Below are 17,665 nucleotides of genomic sequence, written 5' to 3' on the forward strand. Positions count from 1 at the left end.
TGAAAAAGGAAAAACCATGTATCAGGGAAGGTTCTTGGTTCAAATAGGAAGCAAAGTACAGAAATATGAGAACAACAACAGACATGACGTCAAGTGCGCTTTACAGAAAGAGATGTGTGAAAGCAGGAACGCAAAGACCTCATGTCATCTTCGATTTGTTGCACAGGAATCTGAGAGGTGGTGTAAATTCAGCTGCTCAGCATAAAGTCGAAAGACATGCAAATTGCGTATGCACGTGAGAAGGTGTGTGTGTGTGTGTGTGTGTGTGTGTGTGTGTGTGTGTGTGTGTGTGCGTGAGAGAGAGAGAGGGATGAGGCCCAGCAGGTGGAAATAAGTGTGACAAAGTAGTGACGCACTTGAACAAGTGCAGAGAAACGAGCTTCCTCCTCGTTTCTGTGCTGCTCCCTCACTTCTCTTCAATAACTCTGTAGTCATTAATATTCATCTATTCAACATACTGTAGCTTATACAGATACATTCATGCCCTGCCTCCCCACTCTACTCGCTGTGGTTCTGATTTTGCCTGATTGAGTGACATGGACGTCATCCAATCAAACCCACACAGTTTAAATGGACTCTACGACGAAGTGCGTCATAGAATTTTTCTGCCAAACAAAAGCTTGGAGACCAATAGGAATGTGAAGGATGAGCTGTCTGATGTGCTTGTTTCATCCTTATATAGGCATGACAAGCTGTGATTCCACGGAGCAAGCTCCATGCCACAGAGAGTGGTGTGTGTGCAGCAGGAGTCTGTGACTTTTGTATGTAGCAGCTTTGTGTTTGCACAGATTGAAATCTGCCACACACATGCTGTTGGACAATGTGAAAAGATTAGGAATTCGTTCCCATATTTGCATCAAAGCAATGAAACAATTTAAACCACTTTTTTTTTTAAATTTTATTAAAGATGTTTGCAATCTCTACTAAATCATCTATAGTTAAACTAAAACTCCCACTTGCCAAGTAGGTAGGTAATTACCCTGCCAGCTTGATAACTCTGTGCACGGTCCATTATTGCTGCATTCTACTAAAAAAAGAAATACTTCTCATTAATTTGTATAAATTACGATTTACTTCCAGAGCAGCTGGAAGGGATCTCAAAGCACAAAGTTTTTTGGAAACAAAAAGAATTTTGTATGGGTACTTCTTAGTTTATATACAGCCTTCATTTCTCAGATACTCCCCAAAACACCTTTTTTTCCTCCCACTTTTCTCACTTATATCCAGATTTAAAGATATCCCCAGCCTGATGAAAGAGTTTAGTAATGTCCACCTCTCAGATCACTGAAATTTCTTGTATTTTCTACAATTTCCTATTCTCTCTGGATTCAACCAGTAGATATGCTACATGCAAAGTGTCCTGTGTGGCTACTTTGTACCCAAAACGTCTGTGGTCTGTGTTTCACTCTCTCTAAAATGGATCGTTTATGGTCACCAGAGGATGAATCATAATTACTTTGATGATCTGCTGATGTATGACATCAATAAATGCTTTAGGATTTTGGCAATCTTTGAAATTTCTTTAAAACCAGACTGTGCAGTTTAGATCTAATAAATCTGGTATGACAAGATTTGATGTATGGAAAAGGTTAAATGAAAATAGGCACACCACTGTAATACACATCATATACTTTGCTGTAACCTGTCAGCTCAATTATCATCATTTCACTTTCCATGTTTTTGCTCTGCTTTTATTTTCCACCTTTTCTTTGGTCATAAAAGTGTCACAGTGGTAACTTTGAGCATGTATCACAGGATGTCTGTTATAGAATTAAAGTATGGTGATGGTCATCTTTCTTCTGAGTGGGTGCAAAATCAATTAGTTCAGCTGTATCCAACATAAGTCAGATTTTCACTCAGATTGATATCTGAGGCTTCAAATGACCAAGTATAATGGAGTTCATTACACTTAAAGTGCAACTTCCTCCCAGACATTATGATCAGAGGAGAGTGTTTGAGTGTTGTAATAAAGTTTTGATGATATGCAAAATCTCCTTTAATATCAGTTGTTTATTGAAAAATGTTCCAAAATTTTTACTTTTCTCTTTTTCCTTTTTTGGCAAAAATAACCCTGTGGCCATAAACAGTGCTTATGATCATTATATTTTGATTACTATCATTATTGGTGTCTCTTTTTGATTATGTGATCTTACTGCAAGAGCAGGTGCTCCTTATGAGGCAGGTTGAACCTTAAACAGTGAATAGTTTAACTCTCCTCACTGTTTTCACCCCCACATTTCCTGTTCTCTTTCTCTGTTGAGTAGTTGCACCGTTAAGAAAGCTGGATAGCTGCCTGGAGGACTTACACAATGGCAACTGTGTCTGTGTGTCCACGTGATTTTGTGTGTGCGTGCATGCTTGCATGCATATGTGTGCGTGCAGTTTGATTGCTTTGGGTGTTTGACTGGACAGTTGCCAAGACATAGAATGAAACACCCACACATTTTTAGAAAATGCTTTGTTAAAACAAATATGAATTTATTCTTTCTTTATGGTGCATCTTTGAAGAACATCTTTTATTTTCTTTTACAGTAAAAATAAATACCAAATAAGCAGATTTTTCATATAGTATCATTTCTTTTTCAGATACAAAACATAGAACATGCAGACAGAAAAACAAACAAAAATTGGAAATGGTATAACTGGCACTTTGGTCATCTGACAGTGACCTCACTGTCATGGCCACTGAAGAGCACCCGGGCTCAGTTTGACCTCCTCCGTTAGACTTTGAAAGAGACTAAAAAGCTGACAAAGATGACACTGAATATTTTCCAAAGTCATTCCTAATGGGGAACTCAGTTGGCAAAAAAAAAGAAATTCTCAAAGAGGAACTAGTTTTCTGTAACCCTTGCAAGGCCAGCTGGCTTGTACGTGGCTCACTACCTCCTACTCTTTCACTCCTACTACATCTTTGCCTTGCCCTACTCACCACCGTCACAGCCAGACATCACCTCCTTTCATCCTGTCTTTACCCTCGAGAGATCAAGAAATCTTTCTGATAACAGTGAGTAATTTAAAAGACTGTTAGGAAAAAGAGTAGCTGTGCATGAGTACACCTACACTATCTTTCCCTTTTTTCCAAGTCCTTACAGTAAATTGTTTTCAAGAAGAAGCAATTAATAAACCCTCCTGATGGATATCTAAAATTTTCATGTATAAGGTAACTTCCTGCTGTTTCTTTTGTTTTTCCCTTCTTGTGTTGCTCCATCAGAGCATTTCTCCAGTCTGCTGCCTCAGCACATTTTTCCTGTTTCACCTCATATCATTTCCATTAGTCTTTCTGCATGTCAGTCTTTGAGCCTAAATTTAACTCTGATTTCTGTCTCTCTCCAGACTCTCTCATTGCTCTCTTGGTGTATTTACAAATCAGCCAGTTTGCGCTTTGTCTGTCCATTTGGCATCGCCTGTTGATGAATCACAAAAGTGAGAAACCTACTGACGTACTTGCCTTTTGCAGTGTTGCCTACTTGTGAATCCATTCATCCCCATTTATGCACACACACAGATGCCTGTTAAGTCAGAGCTTTCCATGTGGCCAAGTGATCAGTCCTTTCAGTCCAGTGTCGTCACCACACTTCTGATGCACTGAGACAATTTGTGCATTTTTGATCCCACATTTGTTTTATGATGGTGCATGAAGTGCACCTCAGAATTCCTTCAGTTAAAATATATTCAGCAAAAACTGCCCCAAAGAAAAGAATGATTCAAGAAGTATTCAATATATCTTTTTTATCAAGATCTTCATCTGCATCCAAGTCAACAATCATCACACATTATATCAATATGTCACAGAAAGACATCCAAAAAACAAAATCTCTGGCTTCCTGACAGGAAGCATTCATTCCCTGTGGTTGTCGCAAAACAACACTATATATACAGAAAATGGTGAACGGTATGAGTATAATGGATGGAACAACTACTGATGAGTAGATTTATTATTTGTCTCCTGCAAATTGCTGCTTCTACCGCCAGCACTGTCCTCTGTTCTGTCTCGCTGTTTTTCTGCTTCTTTTCTTATTGCTGCCTGAACACTCCCCTCCCCACCCACATCTTCTTCTTTCTAAAGCTGTTTCCATTGAAATCTCCTCCCCTCCTCTCACTGCCATTTTGTCTCCCTTCCCTCTTCTATGACGTCCGTGCATCTCTCTCTCTCGTTCCTTTTGCTCCCTCTCAGCCTCACAGTTTGTTTCCCTTTCTCCTCTCTCGCTCTAAGGCCCTCAACTTCTTTGCGCCTGGTGCTCTGTCCTGTAGAAGCACAAGCCTTCACAGTTTTTCTGGATCAAGATGAACATGATTGTGATGAACCACAGATATTAGTTTGAACACTCACAGTACACATAACTATTTACATGACACTTTAAGTGGTTACAGTATTTTCATTACTGTGCACTGATTCTAACAGTAATTGTAGCATTTGCAGCAACCAGTTAATTGGATGCACTAAAAGCACTAGTAGTTTTAAATAAGTTGAGGTGACAGAATTGACAACATCATTCACAGCTGCTATCAAATTGCGTTTGTACTAGAGATGGACTCAGCCCTCGTAGCCCTGATTACAGGGCATCATAACATGACATCATACAGGTAAGGCAGAGAAAGCCATACCTGCAGAGCATTGTAGATAAATATATACCTTAGCTGAAGAACTCTTAGCAGCCCTGAAAAGTGTTAAGCCCTGTAGTTGGTAGATTTCAAATCTAACCGTCCCCCCATCTCCCTTGCTGTGCCTTGAGGATTTGCTTACAGCAAAGCGGGCAAAGGGGGTGTAGAAAGTCTAACAGGGATCCTCACAGCCTTTAAAACAGGCTGGAAGGGTAGGGGTGTGGTACTAAGAGTCAGATTCAGCCGAATAGCAGGTGGAGGTTGAGGCAGAGGGTGAAAACAGAAAGGGCTAGTAGTAAAAGAAAAGAGGGTGAGGAGGATCTGGGAGAGGAGGAAGATGGAGGCAGGTCGAACTCAGGTGGACATTCAAGCTCAAAGCACCGCAGGGTGACACCTGAGTCCTCATTGCCATAGTTTGCCCAGTACTCTTCTTGCTCGAGTTTGGGCAGCGCCAGCTCATCCTCTCCCAGCTCATACTTGACTGCTGAGGTGATTGTGGACGGGCCCTTTCCGTACAAACCGGCCTTTACAGTCTCTGAGGCTTTCTCGAAGACACCTTTAGTGGATGACTGGGGCTTGTTCTTGTGGAACCACCAGCGGGTCTTGGTGCTGAAGGTGGTGGTGGTGGAGCCGGCAATGGAGCCAGGGTCAGGCAGGGGGCAGAGGGCGAAGTCCATCTCACGAAGGAAGCGGAGATCCTGGCCACGACGGGTGGAAGGGGAGGAGCAGATGACTTCAGATGAGGAGACACGGGCCTCACGGAACCACTCCCACAGGGCACGGGCCTCACAGCCACAAGACCAGGGGTTGGCATTGAGGCGGAGGAACTCGATGCCCTGGGTGTCCCTCAGAGTCTGGCTGGGCAGCTCAGCCAGAGAGTTATTGAAGAGGAAGAGCATTGTCAGGCGGCCAAGGTCACGGAAGGCCCGACGGTTCACCTGTCTAATGCGGTTGTCGTGGAGGAGAAGGCGATCGAGGTTGACCAGGCCACGGAACACGTTCTCTGAAAGGGTACGGATACGGTTGCCATGCAGGAACAGCTGACTCAGGTTGATGAGGTCAGAAAAGATGTCATCCTGCAGGAAGTGAAGATTATTCTCCTGCAAATTGGAGAAAAAATGGGGTTTAGGCTCAGAAAATCAGACACAGTGAATGTGATTGGTAATATTGGTAACACGTGTGATGCTGCATGTGAAGGCACATGTGTGGGTGGATGCATGTGTTTCTATGTGTCAGAGTTATCTGTATGCATGTGCATGGCTTTCCAGCGCCCCTACCTGCAGATAAAGGAACTGCAGACTGTAAAGCTTGTGGAAGATGTCATGGGGCAGGGCAGTGAGCCGGCAGCGGTGCATGTGGAGGCTCTGGAGCTTCTCAAGGCCACGGAAGGCTCCCCCCTCCAACCTGTGGAGGTTAGGGTTATCCCCCAGGTCCAACTCCTCCAAGTCCCTCAGCTCACTAAAGGCCCCTGCCTCAATCCACGTGATGTTGTTGGAAAACAGCCACAGAACCTGAAGGGAGAAAACGTATTTATGAAATTAAATTTTGATTATATTTTTCATTATTTTTAAACTTTCAGTGTGGAAAAGCAACAACTTCGCACTGTAGATGCTGCTTTCTTGATTCTTTCTTACCTGAGTTCCGAAGCCAAAAGAGCCAACTCTAAGCTCCGTGATCCTGTTGTTCTGGAGAAACACGCGCTGCGACTCATACGGCACTCCGACAGGAACGGCGGTGAAGTTCTGCGCCTGGCAGCTCACAGTCATCGGCGTCGGATAGCACACACACAGGTGCGGACATGCCGATGCCGGACTTGGCTTACCAAGGACTAGCCACACCACCAGCCAGAGGGAGAGACCGCCTAGAAAGAGCGGGGACAGAGAGAAGGAAGTGAGTGGGAGCTGTCCATGGTGCGATAATCATCCATTACCATTCAACGAAACATCATGCAGAGTGCATAACGGTAAATATCTGCCTTCATTTTTAGATAAGAAAAATATTTAATTGTTTTAGGCGATTATGGCTTGCATCTACTCATATTTTCTCTGAGGTTTCGCAGTAAATTAAGTTTACACCTTGGCACTACACTTACGCCGACCGTTACGCACAGCGTAATCGGAAAGGAATTTAATCAAATCATAGCAACGATTTCTCAGAGTCAAAGAAAAAGCTCTTAACACACTTGTACATCCAATTTAGCTCAAATAAATCACCAAACAGGCAGAGAGCTGACAGACTTTCATTTCAATTTTGTATCATCCATCCATATATCAATTTTGGATGTTCTGATTCATATAAGTCAAAGTACTTCACGCATTCTTACATTTAAAAAAAAAACTTAAAAGTGTTTAAGTTCTAAAGCAAAGCAGCATTGACTGTCATTTGAATCCAATGCGTATCCAAAACCATAGAAGATAGAGAGAAACTTACTTTTGCAGCTGCGCATGATGGAGCATCGTCGGCTCCGAGAAAAAGTAGAGGTTTCCATCCTGAACCAAAGCCCAAAGCGAGTTAGCCTAAGACCGCGAAGTAAAGCCTGCTATCTCCGCTGATGCCCTGGTTCCCGAGTCGGAGCGACTGAGAGTGTGCCGGTTGATGGCTACCAGTGTCCCATATATACTCAAGCACCTTGTCATTGCCTACGGCAGTAGGCACCGTGGAATCTCCTACGTCACTGATCGGGGTCATGAATGAGTGAGGGCGGTAAGAAACGGAAAGGGGAGGGGCCGACCGTAGGGGATTCTCTTGGAGAGTTTGCTCGCGCGTAAAGGCTGGTTGGAGACGTGCGCTCAGACTCTGTGAGAGGAGGAGACTTTTCGACGCACATTGGGAAAAGAGGGAGGGAGTGCTAAAGAGTGAATGTAGAAGCAGTGTAGGGAGGGGTGAATGAGCCAAGGCACGGTGCCCGGTAATGATGACTGAGTTGTGGAGGAGCGGAGGACGGGTAGGAGAAGAGCGCATAGCTTGTTTCCTGGCCGACGCTTATTATGGTCTGCTTCCGGCGCGCAGCAGCCAGACAGAAAGATACAGAAAAAGACTTAGATGGTCCTGTCTTAGGAAAGAAGGATGCCCCCGAATCATGATTCAACCATAAGGGAGAGCTTGGTGCCAGAAGAGAGTCACTCAAAACAACAGTGATTGAATAGTGGCCTGTTTGGTGTGGAGGTTAATTACGACATACTCCAGTCATACTGTTGGTAGATTAATTATAGCTCCTGACATAATTTGATGATGAAGATATCAAATGGCAGTCATTAGCTAAAACGAGATAGAAGTGGACATATGAAAGCGAGGTTTCATTTACTATTTAAGGACATTTGGGCGTGTTAAAGCAAATCTGAGATATAAGGATGAGAATGGGGTTATCAAACACAATTCCTCTCTCTCTGCTAATGTCTTTCTTCTTGTTTTTCTATGTTTTTATTGCACTAGTTGAAATATTGTTAATTAGGTTAATAATGGAGGGGTGATTGGCTAGTAATGAATCCAAAAAGGAAAAAGACAGTAAAACACAACAGATGCCTTCATATTCATGCCACTTGAAAACTGTTTTGCTGTCTGTCTGTGCCTCAAGCTGTCATTGCTTGTGTTCAGCCACCAGCTGTAAGATAGCAAGATAGCATCAGATGTAACAGTGCCACCATGTGATAAATTATGCTCTCATTTGACTTTTATTTGATCACATTAAGTTTTAAACATGCAGTCCACCATCTGAAGGAGTGTACTGGGTATGCAATCAAGGACAAAAGTCTTTTGTAGTCTTTCAGCTTTTTTAGATAAACTACCCTGTGATGGACTGGCAACCCAGGGTATGCCTTGCAGATAGCCCCCACACATTACCTGGTTTGGACAATCAGTTAAACAAACTGTTTGCTGTTTTGTGCAATTTTAACCATAATATGACATTAAGCAAGTATATTTCATAACTAAGCAAACCTTTTGGGGGGCATTCCCCACCTAGAATCCAGCCCAAACCTCAGTTTTTATCCAGCAATAACAATAAAAAGAATCCGAGTTTCATTTCAGCAATAAGGGTCAGCACAACATCTTTGATCTATATATCCTAACATGCATCTTACATGTAACTGATTTTCACTCCTGCTGTGGCTCAATTTCCTCACCAGTGAGTCCAGCTCCACTATTTGAAACACTGGCCTAAGGGGACAGACATGCCACCAGGTATTGCATCTGCAGTCAGTAGGACAGAAGTGATTGCAATACGTTTTTTTATTGTGAATTTTCTGCTCATTTGTTGAAGACTTGCAATCATTTAAGGTCTCTTCAGACTGATGAATGTGCTTTCCTGTCTACCTTCTCGAGATGACTCAGTTTTGCTTTATTTAATCATGAATTCGATTGACATGCAAGAGTTGAATAAAGCTGCATAAAAATCTATGGATAAACTGTTACAGTGTGTTTTTGGCGAGCACTTTGTTAATGTGCCATTACACAAGCAACACTTTCAAAATACAGGAAAATAACCTTCACACTAACAATAACTGTGAAATTGCATCATTCAAGCCGCACTAGAGTGGATCAGAGTTGACCTTGAAGAATAATTTCAGCTTTTCTTTGTGTGTCTGACATTAAAAATAAATGTAGACCGCTGCTCAGACCGAGAGATGTGAGCATGTAGACAACAGAAGCATGCCCATTCATAGAAACACACAGGCGGCTCAACAGATGAGCGTATGAGTGAGGAAAGAGTCACACATTTGGGCATGTGCACGGGTGCATACATAAGCACACACAGTTTGTAACTGCCATTCTACACAAAGCCAACTGAGCCGCAGGCACGATAAACAAATGAGTAATTGAGGGGATCCATTACACGGTGTGTGCTGTTATTCCTTCACACCTCCTGCTCTGTCCTTAACTGGACTTGTGGACACGCAAGCTTCAGTAGCCGCTGGTCATCCACGACCAGCACCTCATTGGCTTCCCCTTTCCACACACCCACGCCGCCAGCTGTGGTAGTGTGTCTGTCTGTGACTGTCTGTACTTGCGTGTTAGCATGCTTGCCTGTTGAGGCAAACTTTGTCTAAATGCCACCGCAGTGTGTCAGTCAGTCAGTGTTGTGCCAGTCACCCACACAGCAGGTTCGCAGTACTGTGTAGGCACGGTTTCGGTGTGTGATGATGATCGCTACGTCGTGTTTGTGTAATCCCCACACAAAAAACAAACCGAGGCTTCCCCGGCCTGCTCCCACTCCAGCACATCTCCTAACCCGTCTATCTGTCCATTTGCCTTTCTGTCTTTCTATGTCAGTCCTACATCGCTTTATCCAATCTATGCTGGGCTCTCATCCACCATTAGTAACGAACTGAGGCGTGCGTCACTGCACCTGCTGCACTCTAAAATAAACTGATTTCACTGTCAGCCAATCAAAATGGGCCTCTTGTACTCTTGTCTGCAGGTGTGCCTGCGCAATTCTGTCCCGTGTGACGTCACACTGATAGGAGGTTGCAGTGGATGCCAGTGAGTGTAATGGGATACTGTAGTAAAGGTGTGTCTGTTGCCAAGGTAACAACACATCCCTCTCTTCTCACGCCTTATTTGGAAGATATTAAAAATGGGTTATAGCTTCCTGGTATTGGATTTTAGCCCCATTGTGAACAGTTCACTTAAACACTCTCGATTAGCTGTTCTTTCTTTAGAGTTGTTGATATAATGAAGTTCAGTAAAGGTGGACGACTTCTGCTCGCTCATTCCTTCCACGAAACTTAATCAAAGAACTATTATTGCATGCACAACTTGTAGACTCAGTGTATTTGTGTCCCATAGGCCCAGAGTAATGAGAAGAAACGAGAAAGACAGGAGGATGTGACCACATGCCTTGCGGTGGTTGCGTTAGATAAATAAAATATCTAATAAGTGAAATACAATGATTCAAAGACACAGACAGCACATAGACAGTGCAGTGTCACGCACACAAACAGCAAAACAAAAGGAGCCCCGGACAAGTACTTCTTGAAGGTGACTCAACATGTCATATTGTTTTGAAGCAAATTAATACATTGCTCACTGGCACAGTCCGTCTATCTTCCACACGCGTATACAGAGGCACCAGCATTTTTCAGCATCTGTCCAATTGTCACAGACAAAGACGCTCGTGCTGTTCTCCCTCATCTTGCTCGCCTCCCCTTTCCTGCATCCCTTCGCTCTTTGTCTTCCAGTACTCCCTCCCTTCTTCTTTATTTTTTATTTTTTTGCCAGTGTCTTTCATTTGTTTGGTCTCTTGGCGTCACCACTTCCGCTTAACCATATACTGCGACTGTCTTTCCACACACTGGCACACACTCTGCAGCACAATGGTTACTGGTGTGGCATTTAATTAGTTCCTTCTACTTATAAGGCAAGTAGTTTTTTGAGTTTCAGAAATATAAGACAGCCATTCAGGGAGCACGTCATCACTATTGTTATTTGATGTTAGCCTCTTTTTTTCCAAAGTTGACTCCGTTGTTCTTCAATAATAAGATAAGTCAGTGTAGAATAATGAGATGTCTTCCTTTTACAAGAAAAGCTTGCTCACAAATTTGTTAATGAATGTAGATAAATCAGTAGAGAATAATGAACTTGCTACAAATTAATTAATTCCACTTGATATCATTATTCTCACAGGGTAATTAAATTATAGCTGAATTTGGTTTATCATTTTTCTTAGTCCCCTCTCAAATAAACATTCATAAGCCTACCAGTCTTTTTGATCTTTGAGTTGTATATAAAAAGCTTTGTTTATTCTTCTTCATATTAAGCCCGTGAAAACAGTGGTCTAAGGTTTTCTGGAAGTAGAGAATACCCATATTAATGGCAGCACTAGCTGATTTCGGTCTGAGTTTTAAAACCTATATTATTATTATAATACAGCAACGTTTTACTGCTCATTTAAAAATACAGAATGAGCCATTGTTTAGTGTGACTAAAGCAAATGAACAAAGTCATAACATATTGCCTACTGTTGTGTACTCCAGCACCCTCAGTAAGCAGCCAGTATGCACAAATCAAGACTTTCCATGTTAGTTTTTTCTATAGTTTTTGGTTATCATCTACTTTAGATACGCTAGCTGATTATTTAAGAACATCCCCAACATTAACATGTAAAATAATAACAGTGATAAAATGGTGAAAATCATGTTCATTTAAAATTTGAGGAGCTATGCTGAAGATATCCCGCAGAGGTTTCGTACAGACAAATGCATTTATTCATCATTTCTTAAGAAAATGCAATATGTGTTTCTTTTGAGGTACAGTTCACTGCATACAGCTGTTGTGGTTCATTGTTTATGTTCCTTGCTTACTGCTTTGATATCATTCAAAGCAGTATCATTCACTTTTCACCATCCATCCACTTTTTTGATCCAGCTCAGGGTCACAGGAGGGCTGAGGGTTATTCCATCTGCGACAGACATTTATTAGGAGCTCTGTGATGGATTGCCGTCTGGCGAGACTCTGTCTGTATTGTGATTTTTGTGGACCTACACTACAGAATCAACATAAAATCTACAACAACCTGGGTTCATGCAATAAATCCAGCTAAACACTGTTGGTTGTCCAGTTGTGTTGTTAGTTGCAGGTGTGTCTTTATGTTTCTCAGGTCACACATTGTAATTGTTTGTAATTAATCATTTTAGTCACAAAGGTTAAGACATAGTGTGTATAATATAAACAGGGGCCACGCGACTCGTTGGCACACTGTGGCAGATGGCTGGTTCTGCCGAAGGTTACTGTCATTAAAAGGGAGTTTTTCCTTCCCACTGTTGCCAGGTCGTTGCTCATAGGGGTTTGTCTGATTGTTGGGGTTTTCTCTCTACTGTTGTACAGTCTTTACATTGCATATAAAGTGCCCTGAGGTGACTGTTGTTGTCATTTGGCTTTATATGACTTGAACTGAATTGAATTTTATTAAGCTGAAATAGGCTAAGTCCCTTTGCATTGCACTAAAATTTATTAAATCAATGTAACTAAAATTGACTGAATTCACATAAAATAAAAATAGATTAAATTAAATCAAGTTAAATTAAAATAATGCTGTCCCAATACCTGTGCTGAGTTACGTAGATAGGATTGGAGTCGCTCTGCTTTTTTTGGTCAATACAGCTTCCTTTCCTCATCTTTCATCAAGAGAACAATTGTATAACTCTCAGCCATACATGTTTGCATGCATTCAGATCAATGTTTTCTACTCCTCCTCCTCCTCCTCCTCTTCCTCCTCCTCCTCCATCATCCCTCTCTCACTCACTCGCTCACTCACTCCATTTCTCTTCAGAGCTAATCTGCTCAGTGTCCACTCACTGCTTCCTGTTGGTATTACAAAAAACATGAAAGCATTTTCCTGACAATATCTCTCCCTCTATTGATCTACAATCATGTGAAAAGAAACTACACCCTTTTTTCAGTTTTAAGGTTTTACATATCAGAACATAAACAAATCATTTAATTTATTCCAAAGCTATTTAAATATTCCCCCAGATGAACAACAACACTTGACATATTACATCATGTCATTATTTATGATTATTTGATTATCAGCTAAGCTGGCCACCTCTATAAATGCAGAAGTTTTGACAGTTTTCTTGGAGCTATAAAACAATATATGTTAACACAATGCCAAAGAGGAATGACATCAGCAATTATCTTAGAGAAATAATTGTTGCTGCCCATCAATCTGGGAAGGGTTTAAAGCTATTTCTGAACAATCTGATGCTGATGCTGATAAAGATTATTCAAGAGTAGAAAGCATTCAAAACAGCTGTCAGTATTCTCAGGAGAGGACATCTCAGCAAAATCACCCCAAGGTCAGACCATGCAATGAAACTGCAAATAATCAAATTCAGTTCAATTTATTTATATATAGTGCCAAATCACCACAATAGTTACTTTATATTGTAAGGTAAAGACCCTACAAAGAGCTGCATCTCAGACACTACAGGCCCCAGATAGGATTTTAATTGTTAATGTTCACGAAAGGGCAATAAGAAGAAGACTGAACAAGTATGGCTTGTTTGGAAAGGTTGCCAGAGAAAGACATTTCCTTCCATCCATCCATTCTCTTCCACTTACTCTCATCAGAGTCACAGGGGCACTGATGCCAGCTAGCATAAGACAAAGGGCAGAGTTCACCCTGGACGAGACAGACAGCCATTTACACTAACATCCAAACCTATGGGCAGTTTAGAATCATCAGTTAACCTAACCCCTCTAACTGAATGACTTTGGACTGTGGGAGGAAGCCAGAGTACCCTGAAAGAACCCACGCAAGCACAGGGAGAACATGCAAACCTCACACAGAAAGGCCCCGGCCAGGGACTCAGGACCACTGCACCACCGTGCTGCCCTAGAAAGCCATTTATCTAAAAAAAAAAATGACAGCACTGCTTTAGTTTCCAAATTTGCATCTGAACAAATCATATTGTTCCACTTCTGGAAGACCAATGTGGAGATGTTTGGTCATAATGCGCAGTCCCATTTTTTTCAAAACTAAACACAGCCCTCCACCACTGTGCTTGACAGTTGGTATAAGGTGTTTGTGCTAATATGCTAATGATCTGGGGGGGATTCGCAGCCACTGGGCACTTTCCAATCAACTCCACCATAACCTTCTTAGTATACCAAAGTATTCTAGAATCAAATGTAAGGTCATCTGTCCAACAGCTTAAGCTTGGACCAGCCCACACTGGGTCACACAGCAGGACAATGATCCCAAGCACCCCAGCAAATCTACAACAGAATGGCTGAAAAAGAAAAAAATCAAGATGTTGCAATGACCCAGTCAAAGTCCAGAATCAACCCAACTGAAAGCTGTAGTGGAACCTTAAGAAAGCTGTATATAAACAAATGCTTGCAAACTTCAATGAACTGAACCAATGTTGTCAAGAAATGTGGGGTAAAATTCCTACGTAAGAATGTGACAGACTAATAATTTCTTGCAGGAAAAACATTGTGTCAAGTTATTGCTGCTGGTGGTAACAAGCTGCTGAATAATGGGACCTACAAAGTTTTCACACACTGCTTCTTCCTTTTATTAAATGAATAATGGCATGCTGTATGTCATGTTTTGTTGCTCATATGAAGTTGCATTTGTCTCCTGATACTTAAAACTTTAGAACTGAAAGAGGGTATGCTTTCTTTTTCATGTCTATATCTGTCATTTCCTCATTTTATAATGTAGCTAATTTCATATTACTAATATATGTTATTATATTTTAAAATTAAATATGACAGCATTCCCCAAAGCATGCTTGAGATTGCACTTTATTAACATTTTTATGACTAGATTTATAATGTAGGAAGCCATGTACACATGACACTATCCTTGATGTGCTGATAACTCATTAATCTCTGCATTTCATTTTATTCAGTCACATTTGCAATTTTGTATAGTTTTAGGTTGCCACCTTTTTAGGTGGCTGTTGCATTTCCTGACACCAGCGTTATTTAATCTGCTATGATAGCAAACACAAGCCCTTAATGACTCAGCTGAAACAGAAGAGTAGCACTCCCTTGGACTCACTCTGCGTAATTATATTGTATTATAGTATAACATGAAGTGCTGATGAATTATATGTACAGTGCATTCTTTCCTTCTCATAATCAGAGAGGACCACAGCTGGACTCCAGCAGCCTTAGATAGTGTTCAAACAGATTTAAGTTTTCTTCATAGACTTTCAATAGTTCAGGTTCTTGGCATTAAGGGATTGAGTGAAAATGTTTACAGTAGTATGGGTGGAAAGGGGAAAGGGGGGGGGGTTTAAACTATGTTTCTATATAAATATATATCATGTTATGTTTCAATATTAAGGCTTTGTTAAAGTTGCATACATGAAAACTAGACCAATCAGCCACAACAGTACAATCACAGACATGTGAAACAGATAACACTGCTGGTATTGTTGCTGCTGGGAAACCTTGAGTCCTGGCATTCATGCTTATGGTGTCTTAACAAGTTCCACCCACATAAACATTGGAGCGGAATAAGCTTAAACAGCATCATAGTAATGGTCCTCTTCATCATGACAGTACACCTCATTGCAATAGCTGAAGTGCAGCTTAAGCAACATGGGAAAAAGTCCAGATTGTTCACCCAAATTCCAGACTTATCATTGCCTAGTCTTTTCAATCATTGTTTGGACTCCACTGGAAAAAGGTCTTTCCAAGGAGGTCTTCCCCTTGCAAGCATTTAAACCCAAAGTATTCATACCAACACTGTGTCACCAGTGTCGAGACCTAGACAGTACCTCTTACAAAGGGTATCTGCAAAATCTAAGACAGGAAGTTTTAATGTTGTGGCTGATGGTACATAATCAAAAGGTAAAAGTTAAAGTATTATCTTTAAGTAAATCCTTGACAAAATGCATATTTAGCAGATTCCAAACGGTTCTGCTGGAAGTGAAACTATTACAGTATTAAAGCCACTTGGCAGCCACAGCACTACCACCTGCACCTCATCTTCGTCTTTTTAGTGTCAGCAGTAAAAACAAATGTTCATTTCGCATGTAGTTCTATAAAAAAAAAGCAACTTGGGAGGCTCAATAAACAAGAGACGCAATTTGTTATGCTGAGTTTACGAAAACCTGCAGCCACTTCTTAGATAGCAACATAATCATTCATTTGGAGCCTCTCACCACCTGGCAAATGTAAGTCCAATTTACACTATTGTTTGGCTCCGTTTTTAATTTTTACCAACTCCCAAAGAAAATGACTCTTTAGCTGCTCCACCAGCTGTCCTCCAGCTTGTTCCTAAATGAGCAGAAAGTGTAAAGTTGGGTTTTGATGGAGATGATGCTCATTGCCAGCTCCATATTTATTCTTGGATTCTAGTCCAAAAATAAAATATGTAAGAGTAGCGCTGCATGCTTCACAAGTTTAATTAAATTGTATTTAAACTTATTTTGGGCATTCATGAAGCTCCTCCAGTTTTTTCATTGACTGAAAAAATGTGTTTTCAATGTTTAACCTTCAATTACACCCTCGCTTTAACCCAACTTTGTTCTGGCTGGCTCATCCTCACAAAAATAGAGTTTGAACAGCAGGTGTGTGGGGTGAGTGTCTTAGATGGCTAAAGAAGTATATCCCCTCATATAGAAAACACAGACATAGTACAGAAAACACAAAACTGCCTGAGCATTTGTCTCACAGGGATTACTTATACATACAGTGGCATCATTACTTAAAACTATGGCCATATTTAATATAAATTTCAACCCCGGTAAGAATATATCATTACCAGTGCTGGGTGTAACGAGTTCCAAAGTAATGCATTACTGTAATCTCATTACATTTTTCAGTAAATGTACTGTGCTAAATTCAGTAATCGCATTACAGTTACAATTATGTTTCTATTTGCGTTACAAGACCCTCTGTGAATTACATTCAGAGAGAAAGAAAAAACTTTTTTCCCCACACAGGTGTGCTATAATGAGCAGGGAGAAGGAAAATAGTGGTGCGGTCTACAGCTTTTGGAAAGTGGAGATATGAACACTGGCTTTACTTTTATTGCATGAAAGGGCAACAGTGCAGTAGTAAAGTGCAAACTGTGTCCAGCACAGAAACTTTTGCATCATATTCAAAAACAGCATCAGCTCTTTGCAAGCATCTGAACAGACAGCATGCTAACACAAAGCTAGCCAAGAACTGAGAGCCAGGTTAAAGCTAATTGTATACTGACTCCAGCCCAGCAGCCAGAGTCTGATCTTCAACAGGTAACAAAGGCAGTTACAAGCAGCACTGTGGCCTCCTTTTTTCCATTTCATTCACTTTGCTTTATGCTGTTTATTGTTATTATTATTGTTGTTGTTGTTGTTGTTGTTGGGGGGGGGGGTCAAACATAAGCACTAAAAGAAGCATGTATGTGTATGACTTGTGGACTGTAGTGTGAGGTTTAAATAATTTCTGATAATTGTGTGACAATCCATTTCATGTTTTGTTATGAAGTAACACAAATGTAATGTAACAAGAAGTGTAACAGATAACTTTTTCCAGCTAGTATTAAAGTAACATACTTCATTACGTTGCTTAAAAGTAATAGGTAATACACAAATCTTTTTAAATTAATGACTCCAACTCT

The 17,665-nt window shown here is 41.1% G+C and overlaps 2 protein-coding genes across 2 annotated transcripts in view; one reads left to right on the forward strand and one right to left on the reverse strand.

Moving 5' to 3' along the window:
- Positions 1-2,502: 2,502 nt before the first annotated feature.
- Positions 2,503-7,202, reverse strand: rtn4rl2a (reticulon 4 receptor-like 2 a). The gene is made up of 4 exons (XM_063476887.1): positions 7,033-7,202; positions 6,237-6,463; positions 5,880-6,113; positions 2,503-5,702 (listed from the first exon to the last, which is right to left on the reverse strand). Exons 1-4 carry the CDS (start codon positions 7,088-7,090, stop codon positions 4,842-4,844), a joined length of 1,380 nt encoding a protein of 459 aa, XP_063332957.1. The 5' UTR covers positions 7,091-7,202; the 3' UTR covers positions 2,503-4,841.
- Positions 6,493-17,665, forward strand: part of cryba1l2 (crystallin, beta A1, like 2) — a 55,461-nt gene continuing 44,288 nt past the window's right edge. Inside the window, exon 1 of the mRNA XM_063476888.1 lies at positions 6,493-6,565. The gene's annotated coding sequence lies outside the window, so the exon portion shown is untranslated. The remainder of the gene's footprint in view (positions 6,566-17,665) is intronic.

This window comes from Pelmatolapia mariae, linkage group LG6 (genome assembly GCF_036321145.2).
Source record: "Pelmatolapia mariae isolate MD_Pm_ZW linkage group LG6, Pm_UMD_F_2, whole genome shotgun sequence".
Lineage (NCBI taxonomy): Eukaryota > Metazoa > Chordata > Actinopteri > Cichliformes > Cichlidae > Pelmatolapia > Pelmatolapia mariae.

Coding starts and splice junctions, on each gene's coding strand:
- rtn4rl2a (XM_063476887.1), bottom strand. CDS start 7,090: ATGGAAACCTCTACTTTTTCTCGGAGCCGACGATGCTCCATCATGCGC. Junction 6,464..7,032: donor CATCATGCGCAGCTGCAAAA/GTAAGTTTCTCT, acceptor CGCTCTTTCTAG/GCGGTCTCTCCCTCTGGCTG. Junction 6,114..6,236: donor CTTTTGGCTTCGGAACTCAG/GTAAGAAAGAAT, acceptor TTCTCCCTTCAG/GTTCTGTGGCTGTTTTCCAA.